The sequence below is a fragment of the Centruroides vittatus genome, unplaced genomic scaffold (genome assembly GCF_030686945.1).
Source record: "Centruroides vittatus isolate TY-2023 unplaced genomic scaffold, ASM3068694v2 contig_874, whole genome shotgun sequence".
Classification (NCBI taxonomy): domain Eukaryota; kingdom Metazoa; phylum Arthropoda; class Arachnida; order Scorpiones; family Buthidae; genus Centruroides; species Centruroides vittatus.
Genome location: NW_027122566.1, coordinates 2,219,803 through 2,247,122, shown reverse-complemented (window position 1 = coordinate 2,247,122; position 27,320 = coordinate 2,219,803). Strand labels below are relative to the sequence as shown.

Genomic DNA, 27,320 nt, shown 5'->3' with positions numbered 1-27,320 from the left:
AATATATTAACAAAACTTAAACGAATAAAAATACAAATTATCGGAAATTACCGAACTTTCACAAAATCTGTCACTTAAATAATCAATTTTCTATTAAACAATTAAAATATAATGTAAGAACTTACAGTTTTTAAAATATTCTTCAATTCAAATATTATAAAAATTGCTGCTTTATACATTCTTAAATAGATATGTCTATCCAAAAATTTTGCAAATTAGTAATTTACAAAATTTTTCGATAATCACAGCCAAAATAAAGATCTGCTACTGAATCTTGATATCGCTATAAAAATATATTTAACAGTAATCTTTGCAATTTTTGTGATCTACAGAGTATTAGATAAACTATACTATTTTATGATTTTATCAATCAAAATAATTTCTAGCTAATAACTATCTTTTTCTATGACAATTTCTTTATATTCTAATATAGCTCTTTTTTACTTTACTTAAAATTATGATTATAATATACAGTACTTGTAAGGTATTTCTATCTGAGAAAAATAAATTCTATTTTTTGAAAACTTTTTGAAGAAATATAAATAAGAAGTAACTCTGTTTATTGACGTTAACAAATTTCATTAACATCAATAAACAAAGTTGCTTATTATTTATAATCTTTTTGATATTGAGTGGTACAACATTCTATGTTTTTAAAAGAAAAACTTTGTTTTGGGTTTTTTTTTTTTTAACTCTATCTTATGACCTCTAAGAGGGCCTTTTTATCAAATCTATAATGTACCAAGCTCATAATGGGCAAACTAGGTGGTAAAGGATGAAGCCCAACATATCTGGAAAGCACCCTGCAAAAAATTCTTGGGGGTTTTTAAACTCATCCAGATTTGTTCCTGGATCTCTCACATCAGTAGGCTTATGTCTTAATTGCTTTAGCCAAACATTTTCAATAATTTATGCTGATGGCTTAATCTTGACTTTTAATTATGAATTTAGAAAGCTGATCAATATGCTATGCATATGATGTTTCCTTATCTAACACAAATATATATTTTTTTAATTTGGTGTCTTTTATCCTATGAACACTACAAGTATCTTTTTAATCATACCCATCATGAGGTCCACATTTAGCCAGGTCCACAATGGCAGCAGACAAGTGAATGACAGGACCTGACATATCCAGTACAACTGCCCCCTAAAAATTTCTAGGGTTGGTCAAAGGGATTTGATTCTAGGTCTTCCAGAGTGGTTGACTAATACTTTAACCATCTTGGCTAATTTGGCTATCATCTAATACATATTAATGAATATTTAAATGAATATTTTTTCTTGCAGTATTCAAAATAGTTAGTTGTGTTAATGGTAATAATAATATATGTTTTTTGGTAAATATTATAAATAACTATTTAGATTTCTTTCAAAGATATTTTACAAGCTTTGATAAATTTCAAATTTGCACAATAAATTCATGCGAAAATTTTTATACACTTTAAACTAAATTTTCACTTTGATGAGAAATGATCAGATCTTAGTTTTTCTCTAAATCTGCACAATACAGATTGATATTTCTTTCAAAACAATTATTATTAAAAAATAAAAAGCAATAATTTGATTTTAAAATATCTTAGCAATGGAGTAAAAGTTCATATCTTTCTTGCATACAGTACATAGTTAAATTAATACATTTAAATATAGTTTTTAATTGTTTATAATTATAAATTAAATAATCCTTAAATTTCATGAATTTATGTAAATTTTTCAGAATTCCTTTGCTAATAAATTGACCAACAAACATTAAAGAGTTATGAACAAAAATTCTTAGCATTATAGAGATGTATACTTTTAAAATTGCTGAATAAATAAGTATGAATAATCAATTGCTTTTTTGTTATACTATTGTATCAATGTGAATTCAAAATGAATAACATACTCATATATAAACATCGCTAGACCCAATATATTATAAGCTAGACACCAACCAAATGCCGAAATTCTATCAGGCTAGATATGGTTAATTACTAAATAAATTACATAACAAATTTGGCCCTAGAAGTTAATAAGAGATGGCGCCTAATGCCTCCCTCTAGAGCCAAATTGGTTACGTAATTTATTTAGTAATTAGCCATATCTAGCTCGATAGAATTTCGGCATTTGGTTGGTGTCTAGTGAATAACATACTCTTTTTCTTTTTTAAGAGTAACTTTCTAAAAAATGCTTTATTGATCCACACTGGATCAATAAACTCATTTTTACAAAGTTACCTTTGGTTCATTAAATGTTGTTTAATTATTTAAAAATAGGAAAATGAATCAGCTGAAATATACATTTGTCAGAAGACAATATGTATCTTGAAAAAAAGTATAATCAAATAGGACATTGGCATAATATTGTTTAAAAAAACAAACTTCAAAATGCCAATCTCCAAAACACAAAATTTAGGTAAAAGTTTTAGAGGCACAATCACACCTGTGAATGATACAGTTGGGACCTTACCAAAGCTGTAGACCATATCCATAAGAACAAACAATTAAAGAAACCATACCTCTACACACACTCTAAACCTTTGTGAGCTGTAGGCAATCCCGAAATCAGCCTACTTCCAGGATGCATGTAATCGGGAGTCACATTACTCTGCTAAGACTGTTGTGTTTAATTATATAGCCCATGCAACCATGCAGACCTGTAATAGCACACTTGACTATTTGTGGAGTACTTGATGTTATATTGTTTTAGGGGGTGTGGGGCTCATCCCCATAACTTATAAAACTATATAGCATTGCAGGTGTTTTGGTGCTCACTATCACTTACACCAAAGCACACGGTTACATGCAGAGCATGGAGAATAGGCAGTAGTACCAGTTCACAGTAAAAACTGACCTTTGAAGGTAATTAATCATCTCCATACACCAGGATGAGGTAAAAATAACACTTATGTTAAACCGTGTAACTGGAGTGGTTGTGTTATATGATAGCTAATGTTTTCAAGGCCCCTTCTAGGCTCTTCTTCAGGCTTTTGTATAAATAAAAAGCCGGACATTGAGAATTGAATATTTTTTCTTTTGAAAAGTTTACCATTCGAATCACCACACATGCAAGCCTTCCAGCTGATTTAAAAATGAAACGAGAGATGTTTTGCGTAAAGTGCATGCACTCTGTACTATTGTTGGCATAATTTTTTTTAAAATGTTATTATCTAGCAAGATCTGCCACACTGTTGAAAGGACCATCTTTTCTTTAAAATTGATGCATGTGGTGTTGCATCCTGCTCTAAATATCTCCATAGCCTCCAACCATTTGAGATGTTTGGGGTGGGTGGTGGTGAGGATATTGTGCGCCGCGTCAAAGTTTGCCATAATGTCCTGATCGGTCACATGTGTTGAGAGAGCCGTTGTAGTTCTGTTATGTTGTATGTCAGCTTTATGTTCTTTAATCCTTATCCCCAATGTACGTTTGGTTGAGCCAATATAAACCATTTCTCTGTCGAATCTGTGGTCTCTGAGTGGGATGGTATAAATTCCCGGTAGTCTGACCGGGTTCGGAGGGTCTTTTCTGTTGCGTAGTATTTGGAAAATGCTTTGGCATCTTCTGTATGTTATATTGACCATAGCTAATGTTTCTGAGGCCCCTTCTGGGCTCTTCTTCAGGCTTTTGTATAAATAATAAGCCGAATAACATACAGAAGATGCCAAACCATTTTCCAAATACTATGCAATGGAAAAGACCCTCCGAACCCGGTCAGACTACCGGGAATTTATACCATCCCACTCAGAGACCACAGATTCGACAGAGAAATGGTTTATATTGGCTCAACCAAATGTACATTGGGGATAAGGATTAAAGAACATAAAGCTGACATACAACATAACAGAACTACAACGGCTCTCTCAACACATGTGACCGATCAGGACATTATGGCAAACTTTGACGCGGCGCACATTATCCTCACCACCACCCACCCCAAACATCTCAAATGGTTGGAGGCTATGGAGATATTTAGAGCAGGATGCAACACCACATGCATCAATTTTAAAGAAAAGATGGCCCTTTCAACAGCGTGGCAGATCCTGCTAGATCAGCGGTTCCCAACCAGTGGTCCGCAAGAGCTAAAAATATGGTCCACAAAAATTTAAAACTTTTATTCATTTTAAATTATTATTCCCACACTGATACAAACTGAATTTAATTTTCACTAAAAATGTTATGTTTTGTAATATAATAGTAATGTTAAAGCATGTTACTCTTGAGTTTAACGATTAATTATGTTAAAAGTTTTGATTAAAGTTTATTTTTAGATTGGCACAGTTTATTTTTCTTAAACCTTGTAGTCCCTGCTAACAACGAAATTAAAATGATCCCTCTTCAAAAAAGGCTGGGAACCGCCGTGCTAGATAATAACATTTTTAAAAAATTATGTCAACAATAGTACAGAGCGCATACACTTTACACAAAACATCTCTTGTTTCATTTTTAAATCAAATGAATGGTAAACTCTTCAAAAGAAAAAATATTCGATTCTCAATGTCCGGCTTATTATTTATACAAAAGCCCGAAGAAGAGCCCAGAAGGGACCTCGAAAACATTAGCTATCATATAGCACAACCACTCCAGTTACAAGGTTTAATGTAAGTGTTACTTTGGAGGTAAATATCTTGCAAAGAGTTGCATGTGCAGGTACTGTTCCATTGACTTTTTATGCTTGTACAGGGGATCTAGTTCTGGGGATGGCAAATTCCTCAGTAATTTTACCCTTTTAGATACTTTGCATACAGAAATATACACACACATATATATATATATATATATATATATATAGAGAGAGAAATAACCTAAAAGTAACATCTACAGAAATATATATGATCTATGTTGACTTTTTTAGATCATTTAGTTACAATTCCTTAATTTATACACTTATTAAAAGAAAAATCGTCTCTGGCTAAAGTACCAAAGTGAATCTCCTAAATTCATATATACTTAAAACTAGAAACTGATGCACTCGATAATCTGAATTGATTCAAAATACTGTATCTTGTTACAATCAGTTCTCTAACTTAAATCCTAACTTAACGCATTATTAATGAAAAATAAAAGCAGACTGTAACATTACAATAATTAACATTTCAAATACATACCTTGTAATTCTTTTCTTTCTCTCTTATGAGCCTGCATCAATCTCTCTTCGGATGTCAACTCTTCCACTTCGTCCGTCGACATTTTTGATGTGACGTCACAACAGAAAAACAAAGATACGTATGTGAGAATATAGATTTCTATATAAATACGAAATTGAAAAAATAGTATGACGTATATATTTTTAATTATTACTATTTAAAATGATGTTCTCGTATCAGTTCAAAAATAATATATCACAGAAGCTAACGAATAGGGATTTGAGCACGTAGTTTCTAGCACAAGATATAGGACGGCCGGATGGCCGAGCGGTAAAGGTGGCAGCCTACCGCTCTGGGGGACCCGGGATCGAATCCGAACGGGTCGAATAATCCCCAGGAATTTTTCGGGGGGTGGTCCGTTCGGATATGTCGGGCCCCGTCCCTCATCACCCGGTCGCCCCATTGTGGGCCTGGCCGAACCCATAATGGGCCTTCTAAAAGAGGCCCTCTTAGTGCCCACAGGGCGGAAAGAGTTAAAAAAAAAAAAAAAAAAAAAAAAAGCACAAGGTATTATCCAATTAGAAAACTTGTTTTAAGATTATATACCCCCTCGTATATTAGATGGTTCGAATTAGATAACCAATGAGAATTAGCTATAAAGATAATCCGAATTATCGGGCTTTATTAAAACTAATTTTAATAATTATAAGTTAATAAATATTAACTTATAACTGTGATACAGAAGTGGAAATCCAGTTCGCTTCTGGAACTGATACTTGGATTTGAGACCAGCGCCAAAAAAATTCCTGGGGATTTTTCGATCCCGGATCCCCAGAGCGGTAGGCTGTCACCTTAACCGCTCGGCCATCTGGCCGTCTACAGACAACATTGAGCACGAGGGTCACTCAGAAATTGTAACCATGAAAAATAGACTTGAAAATAAAGTTTGGTAGGAAGGAATCGCGTGTTAAATCATGTTCCGGCTGTCAGCTGGTCCAAAATTCCGTAAACCTGACACCTTTGTACAGGTGTGATAACCGACAGCGAATGAAACGTTATTAGTTTCGTTTTTCGCGAACAAAACGAGAATTAACAAACACTTTCTTGTTAACTTACAAACTATTCTTTAATTCGCTATGTTATCAGGTTCTTTGTACATTGAATCCCAACATGTAAGGCGGTGAGGATACAAAATTCGGTATACATAAAATAACACAATTATTATTACTAGTGTCTATATCTATACTCAATCTACTTACAAACTATAAGAAGGAAGAAAGAGAGAATATAAGGACAGAATAAGGGGAAGGTGGAAATACCCAGGTTTTTGCTCTGGATGCTCTGGATACTGGGCGGGGTTACTGTTGTCTCCGATCATCTACTCCTATCGACGAGGCCTGTCTTGGCTCTTTCTTTTCACTTTTAGTAGATCTCGCCCGTTCACTTCGTCGATAATCCACTTTTCTCAATATTGTCGGTGTCGAATCCGTCCAATAAAATTGACAGTCCAGTAGGAAGTTCTTGTTCTCCTTTAACAGACCGGATGGCTTCTTCTCCTCGACCTCTCTCGTCGAGTTTCATTTCCTAACTTCCATCGTTCCGACTCAGAGCCCGTTCTCCTCGACCTTCCTCGTCGAGAGCCGTGATCCCTTCTGACTTCTCTCTCTTCTTCTTTCCCTCTCCTTTTTTTTTATTATCCTGTTTTTACAACGTTGTTTTTCTTGTCGGAGGCATCACTCTCCACCAGATAGTAAAGCGATTAAGTTTGACAATGGCGTTTGGAAAGTCATGCTCGACATTCCAAACGCCATTGTCAAACTTCTAGGCTTACAGGAAAGCGGCGCCGAACGTCCGACGTACACGTTTTCCCGTTTAAAACTTTGGTCTCAACCTCGCTATTTTCTGAACAGCACTTCAGAAAACAGCGAGCACTGTCGGTAAATTTCAACTGTAAATACAGTAGAGCATCGATTATCCGACCCCCGATTAACCGACTTATCGGTTAACCGACCGCGTTCTAGTCGGCAAATTCAAATGTCCGCTAGTGATGTGGCGCTACAATATTTGGTTATGTCTTGGCTACTTTAATATTATTTTTGTTAAATTTTCGCATGTTTTAGCTGGCAGCACTGGCTCGACCACGAAAGAGAGGCTAGTATTTAAACCAGGCCTAATACACTATACTAATAATGTATTTTTTTATACTTTTCGGTTATCCGACTTTTCAGTTATCCGATCAACCCCAGTTCCCAATTGAGTCGGATAATCGATGCTCTACTGTATATGTATTTTAAAAAATAAAAAAGAACGTATGATTAGTTAGCACACCTCTTACTAAATGTCGTGAAGAAAAAGCCGACAGAAGAGGGGCGTAGGCCTATGCCAAAAATGCGTATCAGTGTGTAAGATATTCCTGAATAAAGAGTAATATTGAAGATGCCCAGTGTCTACTTATGCATTCAGTTGTGAAGTAAAAAACATAAATTCAACTTGAATGGATGCCGAATCATCCGGACTTGAAAACGAACAAGAAAATAAAGAAATAAGTCTAAATAATGCACCCACTCCTTTTGATTTTTGAAGAAAGAGTAGACATTCACCAAATACAAATAATTCAACAGCGGACGCAATTATTGCTTTTCGGCAGTATATCGAACGATCTATCGAACTTCCAAATTCCAACTCGTTTCATCTTTGGATCAACAACGATAGATATTCTTATTTCGATAATCCGAAAACAATTTATCATAAATACGGCCTTATTTGTAATTCCTTTGTCAGCTCCGAGAGAACCTTCTCGACAACTGGAGACATTATCTCCGAAAAAAGAAGTCGATTAAAGCAGAGAAATGTAAAATATTTAATATTTCTGAAAAAAAAATTTTAATTGAAGTTTGTTTGTTTATTAAATGAATCCGATCGTTTACATTTGTCTTCATTTGATGTCCACTTTACACGAATAAGTTAGCAATCGATTGTAAATCGGATAATCGATAGTATCGATATTATCGATGTTTTGCATAAAAGTATGGATAGATATCGATGGGTATTGTTATCGATAGTATCCGAACACTTTTTTTAAAACTCTTTCCGTCCTGTGGTCGTCTTTTAGCAAGCCCATTATGGATTCGACCAGGCCCACAGTGGGGCAGCCGGGTGGTGAGGGACGGGACCCGACGTATCCGGACGGACCACCGCCACAAAAAATTCCTGGGGATTTTCGACCCGAAGTATCCAAACACTAAAACGCAAAAGTGAACGAAAAGATTTGCTTTATTCAAATGATAATTATATCTCTACAATATAAGAATTTAAGTTTCCACTAAAAGCCAATAATAAGCATATATTATTAATAGCTAATAGTTTTAACTAAGTAATACACTTAAAATATTTATAAGTATTATAATATTCGTTGATTTAAAAAAAAAAAAAAATTATATGAATTAAAATGCCAAAGGTGGCGGTTACATCGCAAATATCAGCTTGTTGGACAAGCAGAAAGAACTTTGACGTGATCTTCCATTGATTACACAAGGTTATCGATGTTTAGCAACCGCTAACGATTATTTAATAATAAAACGCTCAAATTGACTTTTGGATTGAAAATTCTATTCTGGGAGAATAGAATTTAGCTTAACTTTAAACGAGAGGTAAATTTTTTAATTTGATTAACATTATAATTATTAATTATTGTGCAACTTTGCATGAATTCTAATAACATTCTGCAATAATAAAGCTAATAAACTTATATCAAATTATATCGATTAAAATTTGTTTTAAATTTAACGATAAACTACATTTAAATGTAAATTCAATTATAATTGAAGTTACATAGATAATTGTATATAAATTATAACAAACATAGATAATTTATAAGCATATACAAGTCATTAATATGTCGCCATAAGGTTCATCAATGACCTATACAATTTATTAATTTTCCTCATTTTAAATGTTTGTGAAGTTTTATCTAAGATAAAGTAGGTTTACAGATAAAAAGAATTGAATAATTTTAAAATTCCTTTTTGTTTAAACTGAATTAACTTATATTAAGTGTTTTTTAACAGATTTTATTTTACTTTAATATAATTTCTTATGTTTTTAAAAAAACTGTCTTAATTTGAAATTTGATCATATGTGCAAGAAAAAGTTGAACTTTCCAGTTTATAAACATTAAGAAAAATGATTAGTCAATTTTTTTCCACTTTTCTACATGTGATGAAATTTAAGATTTGGTGCTTTGGAGTTTGTTAAATATATTTTGGTATATTATTTTAACAAAATTCACTTTTTTATCAATAGTTAGTTCTATAATTGAGTTAAAATTTCTGATAAATCTTAATTAAAATTAAGTAAAAGCTACGAGTACGGTAAATCTCGGTTTAATAATATATCTTAGAGTACGACCCGATTCAAATGTTGTTTGTATTCGCACTGTAATATAGTTGCTGTCTATTGGTTCTTGTATGTGAATCTCTCTTTAATCCAAAACCTTGTTCAGTAGACTATCTCACAGTATTACGGTTAGAAACATCTTTATTTTTTAAAAAATTGGATTACAAATGCAATTCTGGTTGGTTTATATTCCCAACCCCTCTTTGGTGCTATATAGAAAGAAAATATATATATTTGTATTGTTGATAAATTGGTCCGTTAAAATGTACATAAATTTTGTTCATTTATATAAAGAATAAATTTTGTGCACCCAAATATTGATCAAATTTATTCAGTATTACTTTTAAATTGACTGTTTTCTTCGTTGTAACGTGAACTACTTTAACTGGTTGATGTGTCTATTGATGTAAATATTTAATAAACTAAACAAATAATCTTTCTTTATATTATAAAATATAGAAACTAAAATAAATGTAGTGATTAATAAATGTATATTAAATTTCTTGAAGTATTTATTTTTATTATAGTGTTATTGACATTAAACAGTTACAAAATTAAAATATTGGAATAATAATTTCATAAGTTTTTGAATGAATAGTAATAAAATATCTTAGTAGTAATTATTTTTTTCAATATAGAAATATTTTAATGATTTAAAACTGATATACAATTATATTAAATTTCTCTGACATTATTATTATATATAAGTAAGTATTTTGTTTTTCAACATTTAGAAAAAAAAACTGTTTTTTGTCGATACTTCAATTTGACATTAGAAGCATGTGAACAGCTTAAAAATAGCTTCTTATCATATTTTTCAAACTGTGTATTAAAAAATTACATAAAAATTTGCTTTTTATTTTTATTATTGATTTGATTTTATATTTTTATTATTTAAACTTTTTAAGTTAATGCAGTACAGCATTATAAAATTTTTCCTTGAATTTTATCCTTGGATTCATAGTTCAGTAATCCTTGGATGATTATAAATTCATGCATTATGAATTCATTACTGTGCAAACAATGCAATAAATTTTATTTTATTTTAATAATTACAATTCTAATGATTTCAACAAATATATATATATATTACAATGATTATAAGTGAAAATTTTACACTTAAAAGAATTTATTTTTTTATATAATTATATAATCAAATTATTTTTGAAATTGTTTTGTATTTAATTTTTCCTTAAATATTTTTAGTGTTAATTAATTGTATTTGATTAATTTCTTTTATCACTTCTTACAGTTTTAACTGTACAGTACATTTAATAATTTTTAATGATACACCTTTAACAGTGGGTATTAACAGTTTATGACCCTGTTGATGGACTATCTTCAGGTGTGAACAGATGTAAGAGGAATGTGGTGCTAGATAGGATAAATAGGATAGAGTAAACAAACAGGGGAGATAGACTGATGGTAGCATATAATTTAAAAGACTAAGATGAGATGGATTTCCTTTTCCTTGTGTCTAGCTGATTCTTCTTACGTCTATTTGTCTAAAGAAAGCCTGTTAATCAGGTGGAATTTTTCCAACCTTACCCATTATTAAAGGTGTATTGCTATCTTTATTAAATTAATTACAGTGGCTAGTTTAATTTAGTGTTTCTTTATAAAGCTTTGAGAAAGCTAGCTTTTATATAATTTATGATCTAGGTTAAATAGAATATTTTAAAGAAATGAAAATAAGGAATCAACAAAAACAACAGACATGAAAATAGTCTTGTAATATGGCTGTGATGTATTTAATGTAGGAAAACTTATCACAAGATAACCTTGTGGTTAAAAGAACTTTTCAAGGTCATATAAAATGAAATCACTTTTACTCCTCATTAAATTTAAAGTTGCAAATTATGCAGTTCTAAATGTATTTATTTGAATCCAGAAAATGGTTTTAGACTAATTAAATGGTCTCTTTATCATTGGAACTTTCACATTATCTCCTCTCATTATAAGGTAACAATCTAAGTGATCTTTGAAAGTAATTTAAAGATTTGTTTGTTTGTTTAATTATGGCAATGCAACACTTTGGGTGATCTGCCTGGGGGAATGTCTTCCTGGAGGTCTTTTTAAGGGAAACTGGTCCCTATTTAGGCATTACAGACGTGGAGAAAACCCGGTAAACTCCACGTGGCCAGTCTGTTTGAGCGAGGCACAAACCCATGACAGAACTCTCAGTGCTCAGGGTACGAAGACCGCTTGGCCACTGGTGGGCGTAATTTAAAGATCCCATTTGGTTATCTATATATGACTTCCTACGTAACTTCAATAACAAAATTAATGTATCTTTAGTGCTTTTGAAATGAAAATAGTGCAAGACTTTTAACTTATATGAACAAGTAAAGATAAATTATTACTTAAAAGCAAATGAAGGTAATTTTATACATATTCTATATTTTATTCCTTTTGTTATCAAATGATATGATTCTAAAATTAGATGAATACCTCTCATTTTAATGATAATTAAAAATAATAATTTCAATTAACAAAATTTTTGGAGCAGCAGAATTTAAATGAAATATTTAAAAATTAAATTATTAAATCATAGTCAAATTGGAAGTAGATGAAAGTTTGTTATCAAATGTCATAGTTACTTCATTTTTTTTCCCAAGTATTTCACAATATAATTTATATTTCTTCAAATCTCATTTTAATTTTATAAAAGGAAATAAATAAATATACATATAAGAATTATTTATATAACAATCTATTTTTATTCTTAAGGAAATAAGATTTATATTTTGATATTATAGTTAGCAATTAAAAATATATGAATTTAAATAAATATTTAGATTCATTAAATCTGAATATTTTAAAAATTAGTTTTAATGTTACTTATAAGTAATAAAGATTGATATTATAAAAGTTCTTGTTACAGATAGGCTTACTAAGCCCAATATTAATCATTGAGAAAATAATTAGAAATTAGATATGCCTTGCCAAACCTATTGGCATTTCACTTCTATATAACATTCCCCATCATATCTTTGCATGCTATAGCAAATAGTAGTTATAGTATCTCCAAACAAAGGAAACATTGTTTATTACATTTAGGTAACAACTTCAGATATTATCTATCAATATAAAACATTTTTATAAAATAAGATATTCTTCCTTCTTATTTATGAACTGTATTGATATTAAATGCTATTTTCATAAAATTTTTGTGAAGGCCCTTGGGCTAAAAAAACCCCATTAATTAATTGTATAATATCCTAATATTTATCAATTAATTTTATATTTAGATTTTCTGATTTTCAAGAAACCAACTTACTGACTGTTAATTAAAAATTCATATGCAATACAAATATTATATATTTTTATATCACATAAAATTGAGAATTAAAAACATATTTTAAATACAGTGCAAATTAACTAATAACTTTATAACATAACAGTTCATTTCTTTTTAATTATAGACAAAAATTTTAGGTAAAATTTTTGTCTATAATTAAAAAGAAATGAACTGTTATGTTATAAAGTTATTAGTTAATTTGCACTGTATTTAAAATATGTTTTTAATTCTCAATTTTATGTGATATAAAAATATATAATATTTGTATTGCATATGAATTTTTAATTAACAGTCAGTAAGTTGGTTTCTTGAAAATCAGAAAATCTAAATATAAAATTAATTGATAAATATTAGGATATTATACAATTAATTAATGGGGTTTTTTTGGCCCAAGGGCCTTCACAAAAATTTTATGAAAATAGCATTTAATATCAATACAGTTCATAAATAAGAAGGAAGAATATCTTATTTTATAAAAATGTTTTATATTGATAGATAATATCTGAAGTTGTTACCTAAGTGTAATAAACAATGTTTCCTTTGTTTGGAGATACTATAACTACTATTTGCTATAGCATGCAAAGATATGATGGGGAATGTTATATAGAAGTGAAATGCAAATAGGTTTGGCAAGGCATATCTAATTTATTAATATAAAATGTCTGTAGTTTTTCATATTACTGTAAAATCAGAAAATTCATAATTTAGAAAGAAAAGTGTACTCATCACAATTATCAATTTGTTAATTTTAATTTTTTACAATAAAGAAAAATCTATTACTATTATTATTATTATTATTATTTCATGGACAAACTTGTCCATAAACTATCTTAAAAGTCAGAAAATTTAAAATTAATTTTGAAATTGTATAATATCCTAATATTTATCATTAATCTGAAAAGCAAAAAATCGAATGAATCGTGAATGAAAAATATTCTAACAATTTGTTAAAAATATTTCACTTATTTTATAAATGTCAGAATTGTGAAATGTAACTTGACTGTTATGTTTTATATCTATCAAAACATTTATGGAATTTTAAAATTTGTATAACTTCTAATTGATGATGATGACCTTTCTGGATCATTTCTGTTATCATTAGAAAACTGTATTAATAGATGAACATATTTATCTATTAATGAATATGTTGGAACTTTTATTATGCCCTTAATCAAATAAGAGAGTGAAGTACAAAATTATTCTCCTTAAGATATAATTTATAGCAATTTTTATAACTTTTTCTAGAAATTTTTTTTTAATCAATTAAAAATAAATTGAAGAAATAATTTAATTTTGAAAAATTAAACATTTTCATCACATATATTTTAAGTGTATAATAATAAATATTCAAGATAAATTTAACTGAAAAAATCTTATTAATAATCTTGAAATATTTTATTTATATTTTGGATATTATAAGTTTTTTTTTTTTTCTTCCATCATATGCATTATATATATATATATGTATGTATATATATATAATGTGTGTGTGTGTGTGTGTGTATAATCTGAATTATGTTTTTATATATAGCTATACAATATTCACATATCAAAAATAATTTTTAATCATATATTTTATTTGATTATTTCAGAAAATGACATTGACCCCACAGATTGGGCAAAAGGTGCTACTGTTATGGGGTATAACAGTAGCTGAAGATATTTTAACAGATATGGTTCAGAATCTGAAAGAACAAGTTGGAGAGAAAGGACTTGTTGCTGTTGAAAACATTGATCGCTTAGTAATGTGTAAGGACTTTAAACATAAAGTTTATGTTAATCAATTTTAAGTAGAATTATCATTTAAAGAGAACAGTGAACTTTATTTCTAAGATCAAAGGTCATCAAAATAAATTATCTTTTTATATTATGTAGTGAAATAATGTAATTTATAAAGTTTCATATTTAAAGAAAATGATTTATGACTGCATTTTTTTGTAGTTTTAAAATTTATATAATTTTATTTCAGCATGTAGAGTAGGATCTTCTTTTGATATTGTTGCTTGTGGAATTATGTCCGTTTCTGCCAATTATCACCCAGCTGAATTATTAACAGAAATTGCTAGAATTTTAAAACCTGGTGGAAAAATTATTTTAAGAGAACCTGTAACAGCTCAAGGTATGAAATATTTTAGTTTTAAGGTAGTTGATTAATTTTTTGTTTTTATATTGTTTTGTTTGTTTGACTTTGTTTATAAATAGAGCTTATTATACTGGTTACTTTCTGATTAGCAAAGAGAGGAAGTCTTAGTCAAAAGTCAAAACAAAATATCTTTATTTTACCTGTACATTCTTTTTGTGCGTTTTGGACTTATAGGCCCCTCTTCAGCAGATTTACATGTTATAACAATTGTATAAAACTTTTTAAACAATGATATTATATCCAACAATATTTGAGATAAGATAAAATCACTTACGTTTTCTTTACTGTCCAATATTAATTAATTAATACAACACTAATATCAACATAAAGCATCCAAAAACAAGACAACATACTTATCATAGGTATCCAAGTAGACAATGTTTTACTTTTTCGTTTCTATATTAAGGACATAGAGGTAAAAAGAATCAACAGTTGATAAAATTTGTAAACTAAAAAATTAAACTTTTTTAATTATTAAAGAAACATAATTTTTTAAAAATAAAGTACAGTATTAGATAACTTTTCTAACATGCTATTTCATCACAATTACATATAATAATTGTTATTAATAGTAAAGTCATCATTAACTCACATTATCAAAAGGAACACATTAATAAGATTTTTGTTTAAATTCTGACATTTTATTAATTTATGAAACAGAACATTTTTTAAAATTTACATTAAGTTTTGGTAAATATTTTCTAGATAATATAAAAAAATAATGTAAACAAGTTTAAAAATGAGTATGATATGTTTTTATTAAAAGCATGGAAAATTTACTTCAATAATGCAGGACTTCCACTTGTACTTTTCATACTTTGTTAAAATGTCTTACTTTGTCCTCCTTTAGCATGCCCTACTTTTTCTACATTTTAAGTGTAAAAACTTTTGAATAAACATATTTTTTGAGGGGTTTTTTTTTGACATCCATTATTTTATACCAGATCAAAAGTTCTCTGTAGACTTGTATTTTCAAACTGTTATAGCTGTTTTTCATTTTAGTTTACTATTGTTTATCTCACAGAAATACTTTAGCTGCACAGTGTCACATATATAACAAGAATTTTAAAGTTAATCAAATTAAATTGCTGGATTATGTTGAAAGAATGCATCTAGATTGGATGCCAAAATTTGTCTACAGACAAATGATGGAAAAGGAATCTGACTTTGAGGATAGCCACAAAAAATAATGGAGACAAAATAGAAGGCCTAAAATTACTAAGGCTATATAACTGGAGAATCATTGTGGTGAAAAAAAAGAGGTGGAGAATGATTGTATCTGCAACATAGAATCTCAAAGATTCATAGTTCTAAGACAGGGTTTCTCAATGGAGTTGATATTGACCCCTTGGGTCAATGAAAGTGTGAAGGGGTCAATAAAACTTTGCAAATATAAAAAATTTATTTTAAAATATTAAAAATGTTAGTTTTTGCTCTTGAATAAATGCAGGAAGATGTTTTTTATAAATTATGTAGGAGAGTGTTGCATATATAATTATTATATTATATATAATTATAGTAAATAGTACAGTATATAATATTCAAGGGGATCAGTGGAAAAAGATTTCTCAAAAGGAGTTATGTATTGGCTCCTTTTAAGAAAATCTATGAAAAAGTTTGGAAATTCCTGTTCTAGAATGTTGATAGGATTTTTTTCTTGAAAATTAACGGAATAAACAAAATTTTTTGATAAGTCATGGCTCCTCGATTTGTTTTATATGGTAAATAACACTTAGCTTATTATTTGTACTTATAAATGAATCAAGTACTGCTATACCATGATAAAACCAACTGCTTTTTAGCTCTCAGTTCTAGGCTTCTAGAATATTCTGCATTCTTGCTAAGTTTGTTCAATAGAGACTGATGATGATGATAAAAAACAAAGGAGTGTTATGAAACTTGGAACTTATGAAAAGGAACTAGATATCAATTTCATATTAATGGAAATAAAACCCAGACTTTATCAATAAACAAATGCCAATAGATATTGGGTGGTCTTAGATAAACCACCCAGTCCTTAGGTATATTAAGAAGCTTAGGTGAATTTTTAAATAGCAGATCTCTCCCAAACCAAGATGGAAACAAAATTTGAAGATCTTTGAGATCCAAGAAGGGATTTCTGCTCCATCAGAATTGCCTGAACTCTTCAATGGCCACAAGTTCATTTCAAAACGAAAGTTCAACTACAACCTTATTCAATGGTGCTGAGAACTAGAATAAGCATGCATGTTTCTACCCAGTCTTCTCTCCATTGTTCTGCAATCCGTTAAAATGAGATTCGAGAGAAAATATAATGGCTTGTTTCAAATAGTAACGAGTCTGGAGCAAAGATTTAAGTAAAATCTAAGCAGTGTCAATTTTTTCCTTAGTGGACATATTACTTTTTGCATTTGAGCTTCTCATTTGGAAACTATGGAAATGAATAAAAATTACATTAAAAATTAAGAAGGAAATTGAAATTAGAAAAAAAAATTAAGAATTGAATGTTAGTAGCACTTAACATTTTAAAGAAAATATGATATTGAATATTTTTCTTAAAATTACCTTGCTTTTTCATTTTTTGTTAATAGAAGTCCTGGTAATGAAATCAATTAATCAAATTTATAAAATCTTCAGTGGAACAAATGGAAAAGATTAGGCAATTCTAGAGATCTATACCTACACATTATCCAAGAACAGTTCTATCAGGAATGCAACCTTTCATTTCGTACTTATTTTAACAATGTAATCTCATCTTTTGCATCTGACTCCCATACTTTTTGGAGTTTTATTCCTAATTTTTCTAAAAGAATCCTCCCAAATGTATGGCTATTCCAGATGAATCTGTTTATGATATTTATAATAACTTTAAACACAGGTTTTCCCATTTACAACCTGAAGCCAATATCAAACCTCTTTTCTATCATATTTTCAGATATCATCATTCCTTTTCTTTTTCTGAAGTTATTAAAGCTATATTTCCTAAATTCTACTACTTATAGTTCAGATCATATTCCAGCAATCTTATAAAAAAAAACTAAAACTAAAAATTCCAAAATTCTTACTAGAATTCTTCTCAATCATAGTGTAAGAATTTTATTTACTTTTGTACAGTGTACAGAAACTTTTAAGATATTTTAAATATTAATAGTGGATATTAAATTTTTAATTACTTCCTTAAATAAATCTAACATAAGTTTTGTTTCATTCTAAGATACATTATATGCTGTTTTATTATAAGGCACATTATAAGTTGATGAAAATATAATGATTTTCTTTGTGAATTTTTTTTTGTATTTTCAATTCATATGAAAGAGAGTGATTTGTTTTAATTCAGATATTGGACTTCAAATACGTACCTCTACCAAACTTTTTTCTGCTTTGAAGTTATCTGGATTTGTAGATATAAGTGATGTAAGTATACAGTGATATTTTTATAATTATTAAATTTTTGAAATATTTTTAATAATTTATTTCTAATTAAGATTATTTTTTATTTTAGCCAGAAACTATTCCTTTAACATCTTCACAATTAGATGAATTAAAGAAAGAATGTGGTGTTGATTGTGATGTTTCTCTTATTGAAGTAAAAGCTTTTAAGCCAAAATTTGAGATAGGTTCTTCTCTGAAATTACCAAATATTAGAACAGGTAAGAAATCATATTTTAAAACTTTGCCAACATATAAAAAAATTGATATATAATTTAGAATCTTCAAGAAAGAATGACTTTTAATAGACAAAATATGTAAGCTTGACTGCATAAAATATATTAACTGATAATTGCGAAAATTGTAATCCATATTTTTTGATAAATCAATATGAATAAAAGATGTATAGATTATATAATTTGAGGGGGAAAATGAGAGATTTTAATAGCATCACATGAGTATATCAAACATTGTGAGACCCAATATGTATATAGAAACATAACCAATCAATCACCTTAAATAATCAGGCTATAACTATGATTAACCATGATTAACCACGTAAGCTTATACCTAAATTTAAATACATCTGGAAGCAAAGGCTAGCTTGGCGTCTAGGTGGTGCAACTAGCAAGTGCACTGCACGGCAAGCGAAAGGTTGCAGGTTTAAGCCCAGCTCTGGGTCAGTTCTTTCCTTCCAGATAATTCTAAATTATTTATTAAATTATTAAAATTATAATTATTAATTTAATTAAGGGATGGCATCTAACATCTACCTCTAGTTGCAAATTACCTAGTATTAATCATTAAATTAGCAGAGTTATAGCCTGATTAATATATATGTAAGGCAATCATTTGGTTATGTTTCTAGCATCACATGATTTCATAAAATAATCAACGAAGTTGAATTATTGATGAATGACTATCTTTGCACCTTCAACTATTAATTAATATTTTGAAGCAACTGATTAGTTGATAATTTAAGAAGAGTTGCCTAATTATATAATTGGTGCAGATAGCATAATTGCTATAATAAACCATAGATGAAGCTATGAAGATGGAATAGGTTTGCCTATTTATGATTTACTGTACTATTTGTTAGTTGATATTTTAATTATATAAAGCTTTTTTGTCCATAATGTAACTTATTCTGTATTTGATATTACAAATATGGGTTTAAAAGTGAATCATAAGTGCTTGCTTGAATTAGAATTATAAATAATGCAGAATATGATAATTTATTTCATTTAAAATTTTGATGAAACTTAATGACCTATAAAATTAGAATAAATAAAAATTTATAATTGATCTTATCATTTTTTATTTTTATGATGACAATTTTATTGTAATAGAAAGTTTTTATAGTTTTCAAAACATTTCTGTTCCGCTATAATTAATTTTCTTTTTATGATAAAAATACCATTAATTATCTAATTAATTTATCTATAGCATTTATTGAAAATTTTTTAAGAATAAGCATTTTTTTTTTAAATTCAAAACCATCTAATTTTAAAGGTTTGGCATATATTTGGATATACTATATTTGTTATATGCAATTTTATTGTAGAAAGTCTTATCCTTGATGCCAATTTTCTATATTGATAACCATGACTATTTTGCAAATAGCTATATATGAAATAGTAATACTGTAGTTAATATAGCTAAGAAATACACATTTGTATTTATTTATATTAACTGGAATGAATATCATTCCATACAGGCTATTTTTCCAGATGTATTGAATATTCACTATTGATTTGATATAGCTTTATTATAACCAATGGTATTAATAGATAATGATATTACTACATGTAGTACCACAATGTAAAATTAAAATAATAAGCAAAATTGCAAACCTAGTATTTTTTGATAATTTCATAATTTATTATCATATATTCCTTATGAAGTACAATGATTGTTTCTGACAATCAATCATTGCTAAAACTACTAACAGTGGAGAAATATACCTGATATATCAGTAACTTATCAGGCATACTTGAGGGAAGGCATTTGGATGATTCATTACAATGAAGGACCATTTATTTATGCATTTTTGCCATGTACATGTGTGTGTTGCTATAATTTTGGACAAGTGTTTGTCTATTTTAAAAATAACAGATTCAAAGAAACTCTCAATGCTGTTGAGTATAAGAAAATTATCTGGATCTGGTTTTATAATGATTTTAGATTTTACTAATTTACATATTTTATTTCACTTGTAACATTAAAAGTATAAATTTAAACTGATTGAAAAAATTACAAAAGTTACTTAATTTAAACATTTCTGTCTAGTTGTTAATACTTAATATCTATTATTAATGTAAGAAATAGCTTCAGTTAATTGAACTGAAAATACTCTTACATTTTCTTACTAAGAAAACTCTTAGCAACAAAAAATGTAGAGTCCCGCTAGTCCAAACACCGCTAATTCGAGCATGTTTCAGTCGGTGGAGAGGAAATTTTTTAGCTTGCAAAAATTATACATATTTTGTATTTTCCAGTTGAATTTAAATGGTATTAATGGTACAAAAAGATTTAGAATTTCACAACAAAAAAAAAATTGTATTATCGTAGTACTGTAATAATACTGTGCAAAATTAATAAATCAGTGTTTGACATGGCTTGTTAGAACAGCAGATCTATACTGTACTTACACACAAACAAAAAGTCATTGATGGTGTTGGATCTACATAAACCAAACCTGTTTTACTGCTTGCTTCTGCATTATTTCAATTATTTGGCTAACTTGATCCCAATTAATTCAGACTAGCTCTACTGTACTTTAATCATCATTGGTGTACAAATGACATTTTTCAAAGCTTGCAAATAACAATGTAGAATTTATTGTTTATAAATACTATTTTTTTGAATGTAGAGAAATGAGATGTAATTCTTTGATTCTGATTTTTTTTTATCAGATGAATATCTATTTTGAAAATCATTCATGCTGTTATCCTATCTAAAATAATGCCATCTTTTGCATTAATTTTATATGTTTGGATAAATTTAATATTTTTCAATTAGATTACAAATGATTACAGCAAATGACCTGATTTATTTCATAATATTTTACCAAAAAACTTAATATGAATTCATAAAAGAAACATTAGAATTATTGATATAGTTAATATATATATAAAATTTTATACATAGATTTAATTTTAAAATATTGTTACTTATACTTTTACAGGACAAACAAAATCAAATGAAAATGTTTCAAAAATTTGGGCTTTGTCATCATCAGATATTTTAGATGAAAATGTGGAATTGCTGGATTCTGATCAATTATTAGATGAAGAAGATTTAAAAAAACCTGATCCAGAATCTTTGAAAAGTAAGTGAAGTTGGTTATTTGAATAGAATTTTAATTAGAATTATTTATATACTTAAAAATTTTTATAGTTGGGTGTGACAGTGTAAAAAAAAGAAAAGCTTGTAAAAATTGCACTTGTGGTTTAGCTGAAGAATTAGAACAAGAAAAGGCAAAAACTTCTGTTACCAATAAAACTTCTTCTTGTGGAAATGTAAGTTTTGATATGATTTAGATCATTTCAACATTGAATTTTAAAGACTTTTTTAAACGCTTAGACATATGATATGATATATAAATGTTTGTTAATTGTTAATCTTGCATTTTGTATTAAAAAAATTTTCAAATTCAGTTCCAACAAAGCTGAATTTGAAAATTTTTTATAGTTACAAATTATTTTATAACTATGTCTATGTTTATATTATATAATATTTTTGACTTTTAAAAATATTGACATACAGGAAAATTCACTTTCAACTGTGTTAACTCTAATCTGTCTAAACTGTTCTTGGTGCAGTACATAGTGTTCTCCATATAATACAGTCTCAATAAGTCAAAATTGTTGATATTTTTAACTTGATCGTATTTTTTTTCATATACCCTCTACCCTTTGATATTCTTATTGATCTATGGTCATTTTTTCTTATATTCCATGTGAATACAGATGATTAAGATAGTTAAACACTACATCTCCAAGCAAAAAACATGTCATTACAACCTTGTATCAACATCCTTTTACTGGAAGTGTGTTACTAGTGTTCTGATTGGGACACAAGGGAGTGCCTTGACAACACATCTGAACTGTGTATAATTTTGTAATCATTCTCTGAACGAATTCTTCAGAAATGGCTTGATAGCAGGAAATTTATGATCACAGAAAAATTTGAGAAAATTGGATGTTAACTTGAAACTCAACTTTAACTCAGTCTGGATTTTTTTCTTTTTACACTTTAAACTTTAATTTTGCTATTCTTCAATAAAATACTCAAATAAAATATTTGGTCTGGGATTGAGAGTTAATAAATTTCATATTTACTTTTGACCCATCTTTGAAAAAGGCTTTCCATCATTGGTCTATTCTATAAAAATTTCATAATTTCAAGGAGTGCCTGTTGCACATTAAAAATGTTTTGCTTTATGTAAAATATATAAAGATTTCATATTTGAATAATCTTATTCTAATTTGTAAGCAAAACATCATCATTATTATTATATTGTAAATGGTGCATTTTTCAGAACTAATAAAAATATGTAATATTAAACAATTTACGGTAAATTAATGAATATGATAATTATGATAAAACAAGTTATTTGATTTTTAACATTTCATAAAATTTAGAATTGGTTTAATATGATATTGTAAGTGTTATTTTTGTTGTTTATATGTATGGAATTTATACAAGGTGTCCTGTCAAGATTGCATAAACTCTGCAGAGCAAGAATTTTCACTTGAAATATAGAAAACTGACCCAAAAACCATATTTCTACAACCCACAGTTTTCAAGAAAAATGCAAAGAAAATATATGATGTCACATCTAGTGCACAGAAAATAAGCTTTATTGCAAACATTAACATTGGTACTTGCATATGACATTATGCTTACATAGGAAGATGCTCAAAATGATCACTGTGCATACTGAGGCATGCATGTGCACACCATAGAATGACTGACTGCACACAATCCAGCATTGTGTTGTCCACAAAAGTGAATGCAGCATGAAGACAATCAACCAAGATCATGTACAGTCATCCATCTACAGCATGCACATGCATGCCTCGATGTGCTTGATAGACATTTTAAGCATCTTCCTATGTAAGCATAATGTCATATGCAAGTACCCATATTCATGTTTCCAATAAAGCTTATTTTCTGTGCACTGGATGTGATGTCATACATTTTCTTTTGAAATTTTCTCAAACTTTGAGTCGTAGAGGTGTGATTCTTGGGTTATTTTTTATATACTCTGTGCAAGTTTTGATGGTATGCCCTGTACACATTGTGCTGTACATATTTTACATTATTATAGTACATTTTTTCCTGTTTTTAAGGCATACCAAAAATTTTGAATTGAATTTTTAAGTTTTTTTTTTTCCTTAGAAGAAAGGCTTTTTTAAAAATTTTAATAAATTTTGTAAGATTATTATTTATTTGTGATAGTGTTGTATCTGTATAAGACCTTTGTAGATACATTTGTGTTTGGATTTAGTGTCATCAAATTTTGCTATTTTTTGTTTTCTATAGAAAAATTTGCAAAAGGCCATAGATTTTTTTTTTTTTTTGAAATGATCACAAATTTGTTAAAATAAACTTTTATGATGTTACTACCTACAGACCAATCAATTACCAAAAACGCAACGCACTGCTTAACTTTATGTTCAGTTACAAATAGTAAATTAATAAAACAATTTAATTATTAATAACACGTGATTTAAGTCATGATGTACAGTACAACTAACTAAAATTAGCTGTATGTTCAATTGGTGTCCTGTCATCCAAACAGTAATTTAGTTTATTGCTTCTGCATAAAATCTAATATGTGACTATTTTAAAAGTATTTAAAAATTCTTATTAATATTTTTCCAGTAGATAGGATAATATAAAATGAAGAGAGTTGAGAATAATTACACTAAATATTTGTTTTAATGATTGGGGGACAAATTATATTGTGAAACTTTGAAATGATAGCAGTTTAATAAGATAATTCCAGGAGAATGTTACCTTAAATATGTAAACCAAATGAAAAGACCCTCATGAACCTTAAGGAAGGTGGGTCTAGGTGAATTTGGCTGAATATTTGATATTTTGTAGTTTTAGTGATCATGATCAGACATCTCCATAGGCATGTAGTAAAAACTAGGCAGTTTTTGATTTGCCAAGCATCCAAGATGCAAAATCAGCATCATTTATGCATGCGTTGTAAAGTTCAAAATATTTTACATTTCAAAATATAAAATAAATCCCAACAGAGTTCCTTTTCAACCATTATTGAATATCTCTGGAGTGAATTTGTTGAGAGAAGGGAGTGCCTATGTGCCACTCAGAGTGTACAGTATCTACTGGTGCAGAATGAACACAAACAGCGTGATAATCAAACTTGTATTTGTCACATGATTTTTCCACAAAGAAATCCAGATAATATGGCAAATGTGAATAACTTTTGAAAATATTTTATATTTACAGAAAAGATTTACGGGCTTCACAACAAATAAATTACTCTTTTTGCAACTTGAACACTTAACTCTTAAACTGCCCATTTTTGACTTTGATGCCTGTGGAGATTTTTGAGCAGCACTGCTAGAACAACAAAATATCAAAGATTTAGCCTAATTCACTGGAACTTATTTCCCATAAGGTTTGTATTGGTCCTTTAGAGAAAATAATGACAGATAAGAGTGAGATACATGTTTGTAGAATAGAAAAACAATAATTATCAGCAGAATGACATTGCCTGAAAAGATATATTCATTGTGACTATTAAAAAAAAACAAAAGAAATATTTTTGTTAATAATCTTAATTTATATATATTTCTTTAATTCTATATTAAATGTATCAATCATTTGAGTTTAAGCAAAAGAATTGCATAATAGATTACTTTATGATTGATCATTTCTTGCAATATTGTCTTGAAAATCAGTATAAAAAAAAGTAAGGTTTTTTTGTAATTTTTTAATTTTCTGTGCTCATACTTTTATTCATTATTTTGTTTATCTGAGTGATAAATTTTTAAAATAGAGTTTTTCATTTTCTTTAACTTGATACTAAAATTTATTTTGATATATATCTTTCAACTATACAATAGTTGGATAATTATATAGATTTTTTTATTGATAAAAACCAATGTATGATTTATTATATTTATTAAATTTTAATAATAACATCACATTGGATAAGGTGCCTTCATTTTTTTACTTATTTTAAATCCAATAAAAGTTATCTTTTATTGGATTTAAAATACTGGAAGTATTTTAAATCCAATAAAACTACTGAAAGTATGATATTTGCTATATCATAAACAATTATGTCTTATTTCAATATATGTCTCTAAAACACAGTATTTCTTTTATTTTTAATTATATAATATAGCTAAGAACCTTAAAATTGTGCATCATTATAATTAGGGTGAGGTATACCTGTATATGTATGTTGGTAATTAGTTCCAGGAGAGGCGACAAGTTGAGAAACAACTTAAGTTGAATTTACTTGTCACTAGGCTCAACCACAAATAACCATTCCCAGTTCTGTATTTTATTTATTAATGCATTTTTAATAATATATGGTTAATAAGAATCTATTTTAAGCTTACAAACAAATTACTTTTCTTCTGTACTATATTAAAAACTAAAATTTATCTAAATTTACGAATACATATATGGTACTATAAACTTTTAAATGTACATGTTTACAATTTGGCAATGTTTACAGAACATCACGGACTCTTTTTTGTTAATGTGGTTTGCTCTAAGACATTATAAAATAAAATGATTTTGTAAGGTTAATAACAAACACAGTTATTAAAATTATTTTGCAATAGTAAAAATAAACTAATTTATGTAAAATTTACCAATAAAGACCGCTAAATAAGACAACACAGAGTCACAGATGTTTTCATATTTTGTTCTCTAGGATTTATGATGTACAGTATTAACATTTACTGTAAATGTATGTATTTTAACATGATTTTATATACTTTTACTCTTATTTATTGTATAGTAACGTGATTTTATGTGCTTCTAACGCTTTTCTAGTGATATTACGATTTCAATATTTGTGGCGGACAGACGTAAAGTCAAATAAAATGATTTAAACTTGATTTTTATTTTTTCATATATGTATATTTTTTTGACAAATGATGTATAATCGAGAATGACTTAAGTGATGTAACCTGAGGTATACCTGTATTCATATTTGTGAAGATATATTAACATATCTGTGTATATATTGCCTACTTTGACTTTGTTTATTAATAGGACTTATTATACTGGTGTAGTTTCTGATTAGCAAAGAGAATAGATCTTAGTCAAAAGTCAAAACAAAATATCTTTATTTTTACCTGTAGACAATACATACACAGAAATGTAAAACAGTAAAGACATAGAGGTAAAAAGAAGAAACATATTAACATATTCCACATCTGGGAAATTTAGATTGAATTATTAAGTATTAACTTGTACATTTCTGTCTCATCCACTTAAGACAGTTTTGCTAATATCTAATCTTTAAGTATATATTTATCTTAAATAAATTTATTTATTTTTATATTCTTATCATTAAAGAATATAGACTTTCTACATTTATTTACTTTTTTAATACATTTACTTTCTATACAAAATTCTTGGATAATAAATTAATTTTTCATCATTCATTTTTAAGTTGTTCGCTTATACAGTAGACCCCCCCTATAACATGGTAGATACATTTCATGTTATATGAATCCATGTTGTACGAGTCACTTAAATACATGAGCCAATTACAGCCCGGCATGTGTGCAGTTTAGGGGCTATGGCTGTTTGAAAGGTTTTCTTCCATAAAATTAATCAATTCTAGACTAATTTGACTTAACATTTCCAAATCATGTATAATTTTTTGGGAATAATCCATATAAACTATACTATAAACAAAAATTTGTAGGATTACTTACCGAGTGCACACCATTCGACGACACCATTGCTTAAGTTTGTTTTCGTCGCGGAGCGGCTCGAT

The 27,320-nt window shown here is 28.3% G+C and overlaps 2 protein-coding genes across 3 annotated transcripts in view; one reads left to right on the top strand and one right to left on the bottom strand.

Annotated features, from left to right (window-relative positions):
* LOC136982918 (deubiquitinase OTUD6B) overlaps nt 1-5,232 on the bottom strand; it is a 46,706-nt gene extending 41,474 nt beyond the window's left edge. The window contains exon 1 of one of the 2 annotated variants that reach the window (XM_067279487.1): nt 5,085-5,232. In XM_067279487.1, coding sequence (XP_067135588.1) covers nt 5,085-5,166 — 82 coding nt within the window. In that variant the 5' untranslated portion in view covers nt 5,167-5,232. The remainder of the gene's footprint in view (nt 1-5,084) is intronic. The other variant, XM_067279488.1, reaches the window with a different exon arrangement.
* A 3,296-nt stretch (nt 5,233-8,528) lies between these two features.
* CIAPIN1 (cytokine induced apoptosis inhibitor 1) overlaps nt 8,529-27,320 on the top strand; it is a 29,358-nt gene continuing 10,566 nt past the window's right edge. Inside the window, exons 1-7 of the mRNA XM_067279524.1 lie at nt 8,529-8,713; nt 14,352-14,508; nt 14,729-14,878; nt 18,219-18,295; nt 18,384-18,531; nt 21,498-21,641; nt 21,710-21,831. Of these exons, the coding sequence (XP_067135625.1) occupies nt 14,355-14,508; nt 14,729-14,878; nt 18,219-18,295; nt 18,384-18,531; nt 21,498-21,641; nt 21,710-21,831 (795 nt within the window). The 5' untranslated portion in view covers nt 8,529-8,713; nt 14,352-14,354. The remainder of the gene's footprint in view (nt 8,714-14,351; nt 14,509-14,728; nt 14,879-18,218; nt 18,296-18,383; nt 18,532-21,497; nt 21,642-21,709; nt 21,832-27,320) is intronic.